Below are 19,059 nucleotides of genomic sequence, written 5' to 3'. Positions count from 1 at the left end.
AGGAGATAGGGCGAGGCCCTTCTCCAACACTGGCCTCGCCCTGAAGCCTGGCTGGTTAAGTATCGTTTCTGTGCCCATTTTCCGCCCTACCCAAGGCTTCAGGTCCCCAGGACGCAGAGTTCTCAGCGGAGGAGGCTGACTGCCCATCATTAATGGGAAGGGATGGCAAACAGACTGGTCGGAAGTTCCCCGTGTCTCGGTCCTTCTACCGCCCCCCCCCCCACTCAGGGTGTCAAGTGCAGCCTCTCCTGCAGGCATGTGCATCCACTCCAGGCCCCTCCCAACACTCTCAAAAAGCCTAATATACAGTAAAGATCAAGGAAGTGGGTGAGTTTCGGTTATACTTTTTTTCCTTTTTTAATTTAAATAACGGAAGAGACATCCTTGGCACAGCAGAGGGAAACTGGGTTTGGGATATGTGAGAGGTGGCAGCAAGTGTGGCCAGATCGGGCATAAAGGCAAGTAATGACTGAGTCACAGTGGGCTCCCCACACCTCCAAGTCAGCTTTAGAGTCTCAGCTGTGGGATGAAGAGCCCTATAGAAGTCAGTAAGTAGTGATGTCTCCCTGAATCCCTGAGACTTCAGGGATAGGGGCTATCTTAGTGCCCACGGGTGGCAGGGTCAGGACATGCCAGTAGGGGTCATGGGGCCCTGAAGGCATTTTCAGCAGCCCCTGCGGCTGCATTGGCGGCAGCAGTTCGAACTGCAGGGTTGGAGAAGACACCAGCAGCAAATTCTTGCTGGGCTTTCTGAAAGCTGGCACCTGTTCGGCGGTACAAGGAGTGGATCTGCAAGAAGATGGCAGAGATATTACAACGTAGGCCAGTCCCTCCCACCTCACCCCAGGCTGACACCACCACTCAGCAGCACGCTGTTCTTGCTTTTCCTTCTGAGACGGCACTCCCTCCAAGCACACACTTCACCCACCCCAGAAAGCCCATTAGCTGAGAACCCAGCCCTCTGCTTGGCCTGCCCCAGCTCCTTTTGAGGGTTCTACTCTGCACCCGCAGGGACTCAGGGCCTCCACTCCCTGCCACTCCCCCCAGTCCTCACCCGCTTCAGCATCACGATTCCCAGCACAGCGACACCAGTGAAGAGCAGGGCAACCAGTAGCATGAGCACGGCCACAGCTGTGTTGGTGCTCACCGTCACAATTGCAGAGACCCAGCCACTGTGGGGAAGAGGTGTTGGTGAGGGTGGGGGCTGCTCTTGGCGGGGGCTCTGTTTTCCCAGTGTTCACTGGGCATGCAGTGAACATGCTCTATGCCCAGCAGTGGTCACTCCTCTGCCAGTATGGTGGCTTTCCATGAACCAATCCCCCTAGATCTATTCTCTTTACACTTGTAACTCATTTCTGAAGCATTGGCTCCGAACTCTCCTAACACCCTCACTCAGAACTGAATCTTCTCACTCCCTTCTTTCGACCATGGTGACATGGCCTTCTTTTCAGCTGCTGCCTGCCTAGAGCGCTCTGGGCTCTCTGGCCAAGCATCCTGACTTCTTGTTAAATTCGCCTCTCCAGAGAGAGCACACATGCCCTTTTGCTGAACAGCTCTATCTCCTAACTGAATTGCCCAGAGTGGGAGGGGGAGGTGAGGGAGGGTGAATGGCAACTCACACACCTGAAGCCCCACCCTGGGATGCCAATGGCCTGGAGGACAAAGAACACATCCTGGACGAAGAAAATGAAGAAAAAAACGAAGAAATTGAATGAACTATCACTCCTGCAAAGAGAAAAAAAAAAAGCGTGGGGGAATTAGAAAACCAGGGTTGGAGGACAGCTGTGGGATTCAGGCAGAGCCCCCCCCCCCCCACCACGCTTACCGGAAAGCCTTATACATGGGGCGATACCAGCAGACAAAGGAGCAGGGGGTGAAAAGGAGGAGCCAGAGTATAGACAGCCCAAAGCCCGAGCCGCTGCTGGCTTCCACACAGAACTTGGCCAGGCAGGCGAGGAAGTTCAGGAGAAGAGCCAAAGTGCTGCCTGCGGGGGGGGGGGGGGGAAGCAGAGGGACAAGATGAAGGAGCTTTCTGGAATGCAATGAAGCTTGTCACATATGCCTGTCCAATGTGGCAGCCGCATGAGAGGATGGGGCCCATGCCCTGGAGAATCAACCCCACAGATCAGGTATGATCTTCTTGAAAAAGATTTGCAAGCATTCAGAATCCATTTACAGATGGATTCACACACACAGACACACACACACGCAACCCTAAAGGTTCTTGAAGAAACATTAGGTGTCTTGTTCTCAAAGTGTGTTCTAGGGCATTTAACAGATTTATCCGTAACATCTCCCAAGAAGACTTCTCATACTCACACATCCAGAGGTAGTACATGGTGGACACTGTCTTCTGAAATTCTTGAGGAATCTCCATGGAGATGTCCTGGAAAAAGCAAGGCTGAACTGGGCAAAAAGACGGTAAGGGAGGCCAGTTGTTCTGTCGAGCTGTAAGGCAAAAAACAGGAGGAATGTCTCAAAACTGAGTGTAAATCAGTAAGGGGCACATTCCCCTCTCCCTCCATTCCTAAGTCTTCTCAATTATGGGTCCAAAGAAACAAAAAGTGGAAAAGATTAGGCATAGTAGCACATGCCTGTAGTTCCACACTGAGAAAGCTGACAGGGACAGAGAGTCCCAGCTAAGCCTGGTCTACAGAGTAAGACCCTTCCAAAACAAAACAAATAAGAACAAAAATAACGGTAAGCAAACAGTTATTATTTGAAGTATCTGAGGCTCATGCCAAGAGCTCTACATAGGTGATTTTATTCAACCCTCAAGATTTCCTACTTTGTAAAATGAGAAAAATGTTTTAGCAAACAGGAAGCTGAAGTGTTCAATGTAAAGTACCAAATGGCTGGGGTGTAGCTCAGTGGTGGGATGTCTAAGATTAGCACCCAAGGGCTGGAGAGATGGCTCTGTGGTTAAGAGCACAGACTGCTCTGGCGAAGATGCAGAGTTGGGTTCCCAGCACCCACATTAGGGTTTACAACAGGGGAGGGGCAGTCTGGGGTCAGCTGCCCTCTTCTGGTCTCCATGGACACTGCACACATATGGATTCATTATATACATGCAGGCAAAACCCTCATATGTGTAAAATAAAAATATTATAAGTAAATCTTTAAGGAAAAAACCCATTATGGAACTGCTTAAGAACCCACGGCTGTACTTATAAGTCAATTTTAACACTCTGACTGATGAGCCATGTTCTTCAGGTGTTTTTGTAGCTCCTTCCAAACTGTCAAGCACTTTCTGACCCTAATCAGGAACCACTTACTACCTGTGCCACCCAGGGCAACATGCTGCAGTTCTCGCTCCCGGCGGTCCAACTCCTCTGCCTTCCGGTTGAGCTCCTCCTGCTTCTTGAGCAGCTCAGCAGTGGCTGCAACAGCAGAAGCCTACAGAGAGAGCATGAGCAGAGGCAGATGTGAGTCCCAGGCCCAGCACTGCTCCTGTCCTTACCGTCTGCACACCCTGCTTACCTGAGTGCTGTAGGAGCCATAGTTCTTGGGCTCCGTGGGGCTGAGCTTCCTTGAGGACTGTACAGAGGGAGCTGCAGGAGGCGGCAACTGGGCTGGGGCAGGGGCTGGAGCTGGGGCAGGAGGCTCATAGGCTGGCGGAGGCTGCTGGAAACAAGCTTAGAGATCAGCTAATTCCCTAGTCTGCTTGACATCATCTGCAACCAGAGCTCATCAGCAGCTCTCCTCCCTACATGTTAGGGGCCTTCTTGTTGTTTATTTTGTTTTTGAGACAATAGGCATTTGGGCTGGCCTAGAAATTGCAATTCTCCTGCCTCAGTCTAAGCACGGACAACCCTGTGTCATGTGCCTCAACAGAAAGCTACTTCTTGTATGAATTTAAGTTGGATAACTTTTTCAGGACCTGTAACAGTTCTGTTATGGCGGGTGCTTCAGCAACACTTAAAGCATCTATCCATGTATCATCTCTTTAGCTTTTTAAAAATTTTTAAATTGCATTTATTTACTCATCGTCCAGTTCCTGTTATGTACTCTAGAAACATGGTGTGGTCAGAGGGCAACCTGTGGAAGCTTTTCTTCTTCTTACATCACACTGTTTTTGGGGGACTGAACACATCGTTCCCTGGCCTCCTAAGGATAATACTCCTGCCTGCACCTCTCAAGTGCTAGGATTACACACCTGTGTTACCTACCATCCTCCTTATGTAGTGCACTTGAGAGCAAGCGCTTTGCCAGTGGAACTCCCCTCTTTAACTCCTACTCACTATTTCTTCTACGCCTCTTCATTGTTTGCCCTCTGATCGCACACCTAAGCCGGTTGGTATCTCAACCCTGACTAGCCCCAACCTTGGTTCTCTTCAAGTAAGTCTTCCCATAGACCGAAGATCCTCCCTAGACTGACTTTCCGAACTCAAAACTAGATGGCTCCGTTGTCCTGAGTTAGACTAGTCCTGACTGTATGGCATCTCTCAGAGAGCTAAAAAACCCACAGCCTTCATTTTTTTCTCTGCATAAACAAAACAATAAACAAAGCCCCCAGTACGCACAGACCGAGTTTATGGCACACTCCCCCTTTCCTGCTCTTCTGTGCTTTTAATTGCTCACCTCTCGGTTCTCAAAAGGGTTGTAGACATCAAGCGTGGCATACTGCTGGCTGGGTCGGTGCTGGATCACAGCTGGGTCCTGAGAGCAGAGACTTGGCTCAGTGGGCACTCGGGGTCACGGGAATTCCTAGGAACTTCCCAAAACTGCTCGTGACTCCAAGTACCTGAGACCTCGGTGCCACGCCGTTGTCTCACAACATTTGCCTTATAGTCCATCACCCTACATTGCTAGAACCCACTTATTAGAGGGGCAAAGTCGGCTTCCCATTAGTCCCCCAATGCTTAATGGTCTGGAGATACCGTCACTTCTACGTAGTGACACACTCCTTCCCTGAGTCAAATGTCACGAATGGGAATAGTAGCCCGATACCTTAGAATTGGGGAAAAGACTGCCCAAAAGAGATCGGCGCAAGTCACCTGGAAGGGATTGTCAAGCTCGCCGGAGTTGGGGAATGGGTTCCCGCCGTCTCTGCTCTGAGCCATGTTTGCAAATGAACCCGGCCGCCCCTGCCTTCCACGGCCCTGCCGCGGCAGTAAGGCGGCGGCGGCCCTGAGAACTCCCTCCGGTGGGCTCGGTCCACCAGCTTCTGTGTGTTCCGATTGGCTGGACCAACCGGAAGAGTCACCAAGATTCCCGCAGTAGCAGCAAACTGCGCCTGCGCCTTGGTTAAAAAAAAAAAAAAGCACTAAAGCGGGAAGTACCTCACGTGACAAACACGAACCAGTCTCTGCAGTCTACCGCCACACTTCCTCCACGTGACCTCCTAGGAGGAAAGAGCTACTTATCCCAGGTAGACTCAAGTAAGGCAGCACAGATAGGGAATTTTTGCACTAGCTTGTGGCGGGAGTTTTCTATATAAGGGGTTTCAGTCTGTATTGGGGGTGGTTGTGGGGGGCAGCCTCATGGCTACCATCACACATCCAGTAATTTAAAGGGTCAAAGCTATTTTCCAACTACTCCAGATCACACAAGTTCGACCTGATTGCATGTTTTAATCTTCACTATCTTTGAACACAAAGTGCATTTAAACTCATAGTCTGGCTCTAACTTGGCAGGGCAAAGAGGCTCTGCCTTTATACTCAGATCCAAAAGTTTTACCCATTTACCCCAGTACCCTTGAACCTCAAATTCCAGGGATGGGGGGTCAGATGAAGCATGTCATTTTATTTCACAAAGACTGTACAAAATCCCTTTATAAAACATGGAGTAGACACCACCTGGTTACCTCATTCTGCCCCCCATCCAACTCCACATGAGGGGCAGATGAGGTTTGAAAAGTGTAAATAGCAGTATATACAAGGCAGGGGTTGTAGTGATAGGTACAAGATCTGTCATATATACACTATTTCACATATTCACAGGTATAAAGGAGCCAGGGGCAGGAGAGGGGGTGAGTTCTGGCTCTGTTCTCTTGTATAAAAAAGCACCAGTGTCCTGGACTGGGCACCCACTGCTACACAAGAAGCAGGGGGGCCCAAGGCCTGATTGTCACCGACTGATATCCCGACTGGAGTCCCACAACTTGGTGTTGGGTGGCTCAGTCCGAAGGCAGGCGAAGAAAGGATGCTGAAGGGCTTCACCTAAGGTCAGCCGCTTAGCAGGTTCATACTCTAGCATACTTTCAATCAGATCGAAGAGCTGGTGGTGTTCCTCTGCCTCTGAGGTCAGATACCGCTGGTGGAGGGCAGGAATAAGGTAAAGCAGGATGCCTTACAAACTTTTATTATCTGTCTTTCCTTTTTCATTCTCCTTTTAAGTCAGGGTCTCTATGTAGCTCAGGCTGTTCTGGTACTATGTACTGCAGCTGACTTTGATTCTCCTGCCTCAGCACCTCAAGTGCTGGGATCACAAGCTTGTGCCACCATCCCAAGCTCTCTGCCTCCTGTAAAGCCCTACCTTTCCCTTTGGAAAAAAGCACCAAGGCTTGGTTGGCATGCAATCTGAATGCTACCTTACTACAACCACACTGTGACCAACGTTTCTGATATTACAGCTCAACCTACTAGCACAATTACTCCTTCATACTCTTTGAAAGTTTTATTTGTATATCCTTGTCAACTTCATGAATCTTCTTTAGCTCCACATTAAAATGTAAGCTCTTCAAAGGTAGCTTATTCTATCTGACCTAAAGAAACCAGGAATCTAGGATATTGCTTTGATCTCTGGTTGTCTTAAGTTAGGCTATCTAACCTCCTTGCTCTCTTTTCTGTCCACTGTAGATCAAATTGTCTTTTAGTTTTCCTCCCCTCCTGTCCTAACCTTTTTCTTATAAAACGCATTCCAGGGGCAAACCACCCTAGGAAGGAAGCAACCTTTAAATTGTGGAAATATATATCCCTAGCTAGGCTCACCCGCAGTGGTTTGCAGTTTTCACGAACGTAGCGCCCAGCTGATGTGTTGTCATCCCAATCCAGGTGACCCCGATAAAAATATTTCTGTTTTCTAGAGGGGAAGGGGAGGTTGGTGCATCAGAAGTTTCCCCTTTTATGAAATGCTTTCCCTTGTTTACCCATGTGAAAGGGGGGTGGTGGTGCAGGGAGATTATCAATGAAAATAATAAAATGATGTTCAATAGACAATTCCATGAAGAGAAAAGGGTAGCCCCTTCTGCTCAAGGTTCACCTTGTCTTTCGGATCATCCGAGAAGGGACAGGACCCAGGATCCTTTCCATCATGGCTAGATGTTCTCTGTTGTCATGGGTCTGGGAAACAAAGATAGATCTAAGCATTGCACCTGGGAAAGAATGCTGGAGACTAGTTTCTGATGGGCAATGTGGAGGTATATCCTCAGCAGACCAAGAAACCAAGCAGAAGAATGACAAATGGCTCAGTAATATCCCCACCACTTACCTGGAAGAGAGTGAAGCCAACGTAGTACTCAAAGATGATACAGCCTATGCTCCACACATCACATGGCTGTGACCAGCCCAACTCTGCACAGTGAGGAGTGAGAGTAATTATGATGCTTAGGATATGCTACCCTAATATCACCTTACACAATGGGCAGCCCTGAGCTCCCTTACCGAGAATGACCTCTGGGGCTCGGTAATGGCGAGTGGAGACAATAGTGCTATGGTGTTCATGGTCAAAGGTGGCACTGCCGAAGTCTACCACCCGCACAGCTGTGCTCTTCACACTGCGCTCATCTCGTTTCTAGGAGCAAAGCAGATGGGAATGAATCTCTGCCAGACTGAGATTCAGAGACTAAGGTGCTTGAGTCTGAAAAAAAATATAGCCTATTCCCATATACCCAGGAAAATCTGGCTCCTGGCATTTTGTTGTGTGTTTAAATTAGGATTTCACTATGTACCCCAGTCAGGCTTTAAACCTATAACAATCCTCCTGCTTCAGAGCCTCCCAAGTGCTGGGATTACAGGCATGTGCCACCATACTCTTACAGTAGTATTTTAAGAGTAGGAAAGAAAGAAGACTAAGAAATGATTATCGAATAATATGGAAGTCTCTAAGTACCAGAAGACTAGACTCAAGTGTCTGGTTACTGTCCTGAAAATCTGTAATATGTAGCAAAGGGTAAAGAGGACCTTTAGTGCTGAGATCTCAAGCTGCCAAGCAAGCTGTTTCCCTAACACACAGAAAGGCACATCTAAGAGAGGTAACGTGGAGATTTTTCACCCTGTTAGAAACTTTTCAAATTGTCTTTCAACTTAAGACTTCTTACATTGTTCCCTTTTGACTTATTGTGGCACACTGGCTTTACCCAGCTGGAGGCAGACAGGGAAAAATTAGTAAGAGAAAGAACACAAGGAGCTAACCAAAAGCCAAGTGGCCCAGTTGCCTGCCCCTTTAGAGAGAGGCTGGCTCCTGTCCATCTTACCTTCTCTAGGTTGTAGGTGAGTTCGTAGTCTGAATTCACAAACAGAATATTTTCAGGTTTGAGGTCCGTATGTGTCAACTTGTTATCATGGAGGACTGCAGGGGAGAAGGCTAGATCAGGCTTGACCCAGGTGGCTAGTGCTAACTGGCAGCAGCTGAACCCTGACTGAGTACCAAGGACAAAGCTGGTGAGGAGGCAGACATAGACTCTACTGGGACCACTCTCTGCTCTACAACTAAATGAAATGCCTGGTCTAAGATCTACCGTGAGCAATAAAAAACCAAAAAAACCGCACATATAGTTCATGGATATAAAAGCAGCAGTGTGTCACAGTGAGAGTTTTGTCTGGTCTTCACTCAGGTCTACAGTTACTACACACTCTGCAAACTCAATTCATTAAAATGGCAGCACTGTGAAAATGCAGAGGAACAAGGGCTCTGAATTCTGAAGCTGCCACTGAAACGGAATGATCTAGTGTTCTCCCATCTGCTCTGCCCAAATGAAGAGCACGTCACTACACAGACCTGACTCCAGCAAGAACATGTGCGTTTGTGCTTGCTGTCCAGCACGTCTCCAAGAAAGAAGAGATGAGGAAAAGACACCAAATGCTGTGGGTGGGCAGTAAGAGCAATTGTGCTCACTGATGGTAAAGACATCAGTCAAGGAGTGAAGTCAGAAGAGATGGCAAGACAGCCACAGGTGTGCAGGTACACTGCTGGTTAGGGACTTGCCCAGCACACAAGTACACAGAAGAGGTCCGATGAAGGAAGGCTGCCCCAGAGTCCGCCTCAGCCCACCCCACTCACACTTGACAGCCTGGCAGAGCTGGAAGGCCATGTGGCGCACTTGGTGGATGGGGTAGGGCAGGTAGTTGTTGTCTTTGAGGAAATCGAAGGTGCTAAGGCCCAGAAGCTCAAAGGAGATACACATGTGGCCATGGTAGTCAAACCAGTCAAACATCTGGACACAGAGGCTGGGGAAAGACAGGGAAGGTGGATGTCTAATAAGCTCCCAACAGCCCACCACCCCACCAAAAGGAAGGACTGCACACTTGTTGATTCCACAGTTGTATAAACACATGCCAGTTAATATCACTAATCAAGGCTAAGCATGTAGGGCACTTGATAAAATGTCTACTTAGGTTCAATCTGCAGCATCACATGTAACAGTTACAATGGCATGAACCTTTAATCTCAGCACTTGGGAGGTAAAGGCAGGAGAATCAAAAAATCAAGGTCATTCTCAACTACATAGTGAGTTTGAGGTTAGCCTGGGCTACATGATACTGTCACTCAAAAAAAAAAAAAAAAATAATCAACAACAAAAAAAACCCACAAAAACAAAATTCAGTTCAGTTAGAGAATGGCCTTTGGAAGTACCAAAAAGCACTACCAAACTGTCAAAACATATTTTTTAACAGTTTAAGTAGTTCAAAACCCATTGGCTTGACTGGGCTGTAACTCAGGAATACAGCACTTGCCTGGCATGCAAGAGGTCATATTTAATCCCCAATCTCAAAATGAGGAAAACAGAATCTGTTAAGCAGGGTGTAGTGGTGGACTCCTGCAATCAGAGCACCCAGGAACTTAGAGGCAGGAGGATCACCATGAATTTGAGGCTAGCTTGGGCTATGTAATATGATCCTATCTCAAATAAACACCACCCCCAAATATTTGCTGAAGAGCTATTAGCACCAAAATCCAAACAACATGGATTCTCAATTACCAATGTTACCTTTTTTATTAAGTCTGGGTCTGACTGTAGTCCAGTCTGACCTAGAAATTCCTATGTAACTCATCTTGGCCTCAAATTCACAAGCCACTACATCTAGCCCCATCACCTGAAATTTACTAACAGCCACTGTGCTACCTAAGTTTATACTTACTGTTTTGTTAAATCTTATTTTGGCTGTGGATAGAGCTCAATTGGTAAAGCACTTGCCTCGCATGCACAGAAGTTTAATATCTGGTACCATCACATTAAACTAGGTGCAGTGCCATACTTTATAACCCTAGATGAAGGCAGAGGACCTAGAGTTCAAAGTTATCTTTGACTTTGGTTACAAGACTGAGCAGAAGATAGCCTGGACTACAATGAGATACTGTTTCACCAAAAAAAAAAAAAAAAAAAAACCCAAAAAACAAAAAAAAAACCCTGAAAAGCAAAACAACCAAACCTTTACATAACAATCTTATGCAATTTTTAGCCTATGTATTGTGTGTGAACTGTATAGATAGATACCCACAGTCTCCACACAGTCTAAAGCTTGCTACTCTTCTTCATTAATGCTTAAATCAAATCATTACATTCCACCAAGTGTTCTACTACCACCCCACATTTTCATCTAAAGATTTGTTTTTTCAAGACAGGGTTTCCTGGATGTCCTGGAACTCACTTTGTAACCAGACTGGCCTTGAACTCGGAGATCTGCCTGCCTCTGCCTCCTAAGTGATGGGGCTAAAGGTATGTGCCACCACTGCCCAGCTCATTTAAAGATTTTGCTTTTAATTATATGTACGCTTTATATGCACATGACTGCAGGTTTCTGAGGAGGCTGGAGGTGCTGGATTTGCCTAGGGCTATTTGTTTTTTTAGACATGGTTTTTCTGCATGGCCTTGGCTGTGCTGGAACTCACTATTTACACCATCCTGACCTTGAACTCAGAGATCTGTTAGCATCTGCCTCCCAAGTGATGTATGCCACCATTGCCTAGCTCCTGTAAAGCTACTGTGAGCTTCTATGCGGGTGCTAGAAACTAAACTCAGGTCCTACCTAATGGTAGTATGCACTCTTAACTGCTGAGCCACTTCTCCAGTCCTAGTCTCAAAACTTCTGATTCTCCTGCCTCAGCTTCCTGAACAAATTGCATGTCTATGTTGTACTGGGGTTTGAGTTTAGCACTCTATAAACAGATGGCTGGCATTCCATCCCTGAGTTACATCTCCAGCACCCTTTTCATTTGTGAGAAAAGGTCTTACTAAATTGCTCAGGCCGCCTTGAGCTTGCTCTGTAGCCCAGGCAGGCTTTGTGCTTCCAATCTGTCTTTTCCTCTTCTCTCAAGTGGCTGGGATTACAGGCTTGCATCATCAATAGTGATGCTCATCAATGCCAGGCACATTCCCAGATTGCAGAGCAACCTACATGTCATAAAAACAAGTGGAGTGGATTAAAGAATGTCAGAGGCCTATCTTAATGGTCTACTACTCTCATATGATCAAAAGTAGAATGGATTGGGTGTGGTGGCACAGAACTTTAATCTCAGCACTCAGGAGGCAGAGGCAGGAGGATCTCTGTGAGCTCAAGGTCAGCCTGGTCTGCAAAAAATTTCATGGCCAGGAAAAACCACACAGGAAAACTATGTCTTTAAAAGGAAAGAAGGAGTGGATGAGAAACTGTATTCTCCTGCCTGCCTCCTAGCCCCAGTCTGGAGTGTTCCTTCTGGAGGTAGAACCCCTTAGCCTCCTCACACACTCCTTTGCTTGCTTACTTCTTGTTGTCAGGATCTTTCTCATTGATTTTCTCAAGCACGTTGATTTCTAGTCGAGCTGCTTCCTTGTATTTCTCCACATTCTTAATGATCTTCAGGGCAACTCTTGCTCCGCCCCTGTAGGTCAACAGGGGAGGCTTTTGTTGGGTTCAAGAACATCTCAGACCAAATGGATCAGTGTAAGCACTAAGAAATTCTGTCTAAGCTGCAAACAAATTTAATGCCCTCGTAATCTTCCATGCCTAACAGATGTGGAAGGAGCAGCAGGCCAGCAGTTACCTCCGATGGTCCACACACTGCACAACACGGCCGAAGGTCCCTTCTCCTAAGGTGCTTACAATTTCATCTGAAACGAAAGAAAGCAGGGTCGGGGAGAGGGAGGGAGAAAAGTGGGGAATGAGATGAACTGGAAGAAAGTAGGGCACAGCAACCTGGGGTGAGGAGATGAAGGAAGGGGGAACAGATATAGATGGCTGCAGGGGAAGAAAACCCCTGTGTGACTCCCACCACCTTTAACCCAGGGGCCATGAGAGCTGGGAGTGGACACCAGGTCAATTCTCAACAGCAACTCAAACCACCCAGATGAGCAACACCACTGAGAAAAGGCAGAAGAGGTTGTGACTTGGGTTGGCATGGGACGTTAGGATGGCTATGGGACCATTATAGGCTATAGGATTGTTACGATTTGGCTTGTACATCGCTCTTGTAGCCAGTCCCCGACGTGGTAGATGAGGTGGCCCTCAGCGTCGTCCTCTACACTCTTGGCTCTCCGGCTGCTGTGCTGCTGTCGGGGGGTGGGGGGGATCGGAGCAAGCCAGGTGTCGGATCGGGGGCCGGAGGGAGACGGGGTGGGTGGTGGAGGGGTCACCGGTCACAGGCGCCCAGCCAGGGGGGACAGACGATGATGGGGGACAGTGGAAGGGAACACGTCAGATGCGGTAAGGCGGATTGGTGTGAGAAGAGAGAGCGGCGCATAATCCCAAGTCCCCAAACCCAAATCAGGACAGGGAGAGGCACGGGCAGAGCAGAAAAGTGATGATGTTGCCAGTGTTACCCACAACCCCATGCTATAAGAAGCACCCTTTTAGGCAGATGCAGTCTTCCCTTGCCCCCAACCCAAACTCTTCTGCTGAGGGGCCACAGAGCCAAGGGTTTTGCAGACACAGGCCTTTCAAAACCAAGATCCTCATCAAAAAGTAGAGGCCTATAGCTCCCAACACAACCCAACATATCACTTAGGGCATAACGGTCCCATGCCCTTCTATCTCCAAGGTAGACCTGGGGTCCTCAAGAGTCAGAGAACTTCCAAGAGGGTAGGCAATCTCAGTGCCCACTTCAATGTCATGCTCCAAAGCATGACTGAGAACAAGGGGACTTTTATTTATCAGGGTCCCTGAGGGACTGGAGAAGAACGGGGAGAGTAAAGGCCTGGGCTGGCACTCACTGAAGATGAGCGGCTGAATGTGCGGCTACGTCTCCTCCGCCGTCTATGTTTCCTCCTGCTGCTGCGTTGGCTTCGGTAACTGCTGTTCTCCCGATGGTACTCATAGGAATGTCGAAAGTCAGTGTCACAGTAGGCCTCTCCTCGGTCCCGGCTATAGTCATTGCGTCTGTAGCTGCCACAGTACCGACGATCATACACCCGCCGGTCAGATGAATGATCATCATAGCTGCTGTTGGATAATAAATATTCATGACGAATGTCAGTCCAGGCCACATTCCGTGTCACAACGTGCAACACGGTCCTACCTTAGGGGAAAGAACCATGGGAATAACGAGAGGAAGCACACAGGATGCTTCCCCACACTTGCTTATCACCAAGGCCTCTCCAATACCCGCAGACCTGGGAAGGGGGGTTCCTCCTCCTTCTCTCCAATGACACAAGGAACAAGAACCAGTTTGCTCTCTAATGTTTCCAAATGAAATTCGGACTTGCCCCAATCCAACCTCCTCTCCATACCACTGAATTATTAAAACTCCACAGACCTAACTTTCATGAAGCTCATGCGCTCTCTTTAGCTATTAGTCCATGGCATGTACTGCCCTGCCACCTGAAGACATTTCTGCCACTGATTCCCATTTGTCCCACCAGGCAAGCTTAGGTGTCCCTGTTGTTCTTTTGCTGCAGCTAATGCCTAAGAAACACAAACACGAGACTCAGCGCTCACGTGGAGTTTATTGAGAGAGGGGAGAGAAAGGGGGCAGCTGGTGGCCAACCGAAAGCAGGAGGGGGGGGCAAGAGGGGGTGCAAGAGAGAGTGGCACGCTTGCTTTAAAAGGGGTGCTTGAGCATGCGTAACTGAGTCTTCTGGCAGCCAGGTAAAGTTTGAACCACCAGGTAAGGCTGATGTAACGATGACATGGCCATGAGCGTCCCCCCATCATCAGGGGTGGGGTCAGCTGGCTGCTAGTTCCTAACAATCCCTTTCTTAAAAAGCTGTCCTAGAGCCAAGAGACACCACTAATCTCAGGGCTCCAGCACAGGAGGCAGGTGCAACTGGTCTACACAAAAAGTTCTAGGCTACACAGTGACACCCTGTCTCAGGAATAAAAGCAAAAGAGCTAGAGAGATAGCACAATGGTTAAGAACACTGGCTGCTCTTTCAGAGGACCTGGGTTCAATGCATCACCCACATGGCAGCTCACAATCATCTGTACCTCCAGTTCCAGGGGATCCCATACCCTCTTCTGACTGCTGAGGGTATTAGGGATGCATGTAATCCAAGACAGACATGTAGGTAAAACACTCATACACATACAATTTAAGGGGAAAAAAAAAATCAAGTTTCCCTTTAACTACACAGGTTCAGACCCATTCCAACAATGCCTGGGGGATACAGCTTCCACCCCTAAGTACTTCCTCTACAAAAGCACCTTCCAGAAAACTACTTTTTTCCTTTGAGAGTCTCACTGTATAGATTAGGCTGGCCAAACTAGCCTTGAACTCACAATCCTCCTTGCTTAATCCCAAGTGCTGGGAGTTATAGGTGTATACCAACACTTTTTTTTTTTTTTTTTGTAATGCCAGAAAGTGAACCCAGGACCAAATGCATGTTAAGTACGTTCTCTGTACATACTTAGCCCCATGTTACCTTCAGCCAGCTGCTTAGCCCACTGGCTTCAGCATATAACCAATACACACTTATTGATTAAATGAATAAACCAGTGGCCTGCAGTCAGTCTCTCTTCCTAAGGCCTCACCTCCGGGACCGAACATGATAGCTGTCCTCCCTCCGCCGCCGCCTTGTCCGGTCACTGCTACTTGACCAGGAGCGACTTCTTCTTCGCTTATGTTTTCGGCTCCGATAGTGTTCATGATAACTCCCCCGGCTACCACGCTCTGAGGAATGGTACCTTCGTGGATGAGGCATCTGGAAGGGAAGGAAAAGCAGACGGTAGGAACACTCTTTGAGTTTTTAGACGCTCTCTCTGGGACTGTATGTTTATGAAGATGCAAAGCCATCTTCTATGCCTTTTAGCACGGATTCCTCAGTCTTTGTGTTTACAATTTTTTTTTTTTTTTTTTTTTTTTTTTTTTTTTTTGGCTGAAAGCTCAAGAATGTCAGATTCAATTTCTCTACCTCAAACATAGCTCCATGAAGACTGTCAGGTCTGAGCCACAGTTCATGATAGCTGACAAGTGTGTCTGATAAATATTGCCACAGTTCATCTCTGCTGCAATCTAAGCTATGCAGCTCCGCAGACCCCAGTTCTTTACAAGCAAACAAAATAAAGCTTCAGTTTACATGGCTGTTTTAGTTACTAACAGCAAATCTTATCACCCCCTACCCATTACTAGATTAGGAGTACCACAAGGGCAGGAATTCAGTTTCCCAGGATTTTACAAATAGCTGGTACCAAATACTATCAAGTTCTAGAGACCAGGGTGTGGTCCTATAAATAAATGTCTCCCACCCATCGGGCCAAATCTCTGATGTTGTAAATCAGTACAACAAATTAGTTGTTAAGTAGGAAATAACTGGAGTTTGCCCTTTCTTTTTGGCTTTTCAAGATGGGGTTTCTTTGCAGCTCTGGCTGTCCTGAAACTCTGTGTAGACCAGGCTGGACTTGAACTCAAGACATCTGCCTGCTTCTGCCTCCGAAGTGCTAAGATTAAGTGTGCTACCATAGCCTGGCTTTCTTTTTTCTTTTTTGAGACAAGGTCTTTTTATGTAACCCTGGCTGGCCCGAAACTTGCTATATAAACCTGGCTGAACTTGAACTCAGAGATCTTGCTAGCCTCTGCCTCCTGAGTGCTGGAGTGAAAGGCTTGCACAACTACACTTGACTTGCTTTCTTTTTGTAGGAATGTATGACTTAACATATCCTAGGCTGTTCTCAATTTTTAAAAATTATTTACTTTACTGATGGTTTGTTTGCATGTATGTCTGTGAAAATGTTGAATCACCTGGAACCAGAGTTACAGACAGTTGTGAGCTGTATGTGGGTGCTGGGAACTGAACCCAGGTCCTCCAGAAGAGCAGTCAGTGTTCTTAGCCACTGAGCCATCTCTCCAGCCCTTTCCTCAATATTGATATGTTACCTAGGATGGCCTTGAACGTCTGATCCTCCCACCTTCACTTCCAAGTGAGGAATTAAGAGCAGCCTCATCATGCCTGGCTTTACCTAGGGCTTCATGTATGCTAGGTCAGCACCACCATATCAACTGAGCTACACAACCCCAGCCTAATAACTAGTTTTTAACCAGTATCAGTACTACTTGGCTGACAGCTGGGCCTTCATTAAATAAAACTGGGCTGGTTAAGGTTTATGAGTAATTTTCGGTCAAAGGGAAAACTCAGAGCAAAATCAGTCATAATTCAGGAAAAGCACAGGACAAAATGAGTAAGGAGTCTCAGGGACAGCCTTGGCCCAGGACTGAGGACATGAGGTCTGCAGGTTTAACGCCAACATCTGGTTGCCATTCTGGGACACTTCCTCCCAACCTTCTTAAATTAAGGAAGGTGACCTACAGTGTATTTGCCTAAAGTGACTGGCAGAAAACCATAAAGATGAAGCACGAGACTTTCCCAGGTAACTCAATCTAGATTAAACTGATTAACAAAAGGCCATTTCACTTTGGATACCGTACCAACAAAGTCACTCAGGTCTTTCTTAGCAAAGCAAATCCAGTCTAACTTTTCTCAACTTCTAAATCCCCCTTTCTTACACAGAAAGCCCAGAATAAGTCCTTAGAGTCAAACTTCCTGTACACTTCGAGTAACACTTCTCGGTTCGTCTTACACCCTTAGTCCAATTTTTGCACGTATGGAACCGCTCCTGTCCCTATCTCATCACTTCTATGACTCCCTCCAAGTTTACTATAGGTCTCGCCGCTACACCGGCAGATCCACCTCCCTCCCTCTTATCGCGCTACTCTGCTGCTTCCAGAGCCCAACACTCCTTCCTAATTTCGCCTCATCCCGTCGCCGCCCGTCTGGTGGTAGCCATCTTTCCGCGGCCCCAAGGTCCGTCAGCCCGCGCGCTCACCGTTCTGGCGGCGAGGCCCGTGCGCTTGTCCCACAGGAAGTCCGTGATGGCGGCGGCACTGCGGCCGGAGTCCCGGCACCCCCGCGGCGACGAAGTGTGGTTCCACCCCCCAACCCGGGGCCCTGGGACCTCCCGCCCCGTTCCCGGGCTCTGCTCCAGTCCCGCCCGCCCGGGCTCCGTCCCCGCCCCCTGGATCCGCTCGGCGCCTCTCGCACCGCCCCCGCCCGGGGCCCGATCCCAGCTCGGTCTCCGGCTCTGGACTCTCCGCTCCGCCGCCGCTGCCGTGAGCGAGCACGCACGCACGCACGTACGCACGCACGTCCTGCGTCACTTCCCAGACTCTGATGGGCTCCGCCTCCGCACACCGGGGCCTTTCGGTGTGATGTGCTCCTCGGCTTAGCCGGCACTCGCGGGAGTCCGCAAGTCTCTGCGTGCGCCTGTTTGTTCGGTCTGCTCTAGGAACTTGTCACGTGTTTGTTGGGCCTCTAGGCATCTTATCTACGCAGGCCTCCGTATTGCTCTTCACCTGAAGACATTTGTGACTTATTTAATTATCGGAGGTTTAAGGAAAGTATTGTTATTTACATTGTATCACTTTGGGCAAATGACTGGAGTGAGTGAGGCTTTGTGAAGTCGGATTCTTCAAGCGTAGCTTCAAAATACAACCTCCTGCTGCCCAACGCCAGCAAGAAGCGGTCCCTCTTTGTCCTGCACAAAAGTTTATGTTTGGGGAAGGTACATGGCCAGGGAAGAACTAGGGGCCATAACTGGGAAGCATGGTGTTTTAGCTAGTTTTTATTAAATTTACCGAATCTTCTCTCCTTGTTTTTGGATTTATCTTAAATTATTTGTCTGTAGCAGGGTATGTGCATGTCAATTGTCAGAAGAGGGCGTCGGTTCCCCTGAACCTCTAATTATAGGCATTTGTGAACTGCCAGAGTTGGTGCTAGGTTCTCTGGGAGAGCATTTTGAACGCCTAACCACTGAGCCATCTCTCCTGCCCCAGTTTACTAAATATTCAAAAAGAACAAGACGTTAAGCATGGTGGGGAATGCCCATAATCTCAATCCTCAAAAAGCTGAGACATGGGCTACAATGTGAGATTATCTCAGAGACAAACTAGCTCAGGGTGTGGCCCAGTTGATAGATAACAGGCAACTACTTAAGACTCTGTCTCAAAAACAAAGCTTTATTTTTTTTTTTAATTTATTTATTCATTTGAGGAGCTGGAGAGATAGCTCAGCAGATAGGAACACTGGCTGCTCTTCCAAAAGACCTGGGTTCCTTTCTCAACACACACATGGTGGCTCATATCAGCTTTGTAACTAGAGTTCCAGGGCATTCAACAGTTTTCCAGCTTCTTCAGGCATTGCTTGCACGTGCAAGCCAAAATACCCATACATGTAAAAATAAAAATAAATATGTATTGAGAAAACAATAATATATAAAGGAGAAATGGAAGGGAAACAAAGTTGGGCAAAATCTGAGTGGAACTGAGTGGAGAATAGTCAAATAGAGATTAGACTAATTAGCCAGAAGTAGTTTAGAAATTCCCTTCATAGAAAGAGAATCAAGCCTAGTGGCTCACACATTTAATTTCAGCACTCTAGAATAAAAACAGCCAGGCAGAGAGTTCAAGGCCAGCCTGATCTGCATAATGATTTGG

The 19,059-nt window shown here is 47.7% G+C and overlaps 1 protein-coding gene across 1 annotated transcript; it reads right to left on the bottom strand.

Annotated features, from left to right (window-relative positions):
• Positions 1 to 332: 332 nt before the first annotated feature.
• On the bottom strand, positions 333 to 17,552 carry Clk2 (CDC like kinase 2). The gene is made up of 20 exons (XM_051199344.1): positions 17,394 to 17,552; positions 15,105 to 15,274; positions 13,349 to 13,577; positions 12,601 to 12,688; positions 12,184 to 12,250; positions 11,905 to 12,021; positions 9,223 to 9,389; positions 8,417 to 8,511; positions 7,605 to 7,734; positions 7,432 to 7,514; positions 7,204 to 7,283; positions 6,933 to 7,023; positions 4,582 to 4,659; positions 3,481 to 3,621; positions 3,276 to 3,396; positions 2,320 to 2,448; positions 1,826 to 1,985; positions 1,624 to 1,725; positions 1,055 to 1,172; positions 333 to 789 (listed from the first exon to the last, which is right to left on the bottom strand). Exons 2-20 carry the CDS (start codon positions 15,272 to 15,274, stop codon positions 643 to 645), a joined length of 2,313 nt encoding a protein of 770 aa, XP_051055301.1. The 5' UTR covers positions 17,394 to 17,552; the 3' UTR covers positions 333 to 642.
• Positions 17,553 to 19,059: the final 1,507 nt, after the last annotated feature.

This window comes from Phodopus roborovskii, unplaced genomic scaffold (genome assembly GCF_943737965.1).
Source record: "Phodopus roborovskii unplaced genomic scaffold, PHOROB, whole genome shotgun sequence".
Lineage (NCBI taxonomy): Eukaryota > Metazoa > Chordata > Mammalia > Rodentia > Cricetidae > Phodopus > Phodopus roborovskii.
Note: the sequence above shows the minus strand (reverse complement) of the source record. Positions and strands in the feature narration are given on the sequence as shown.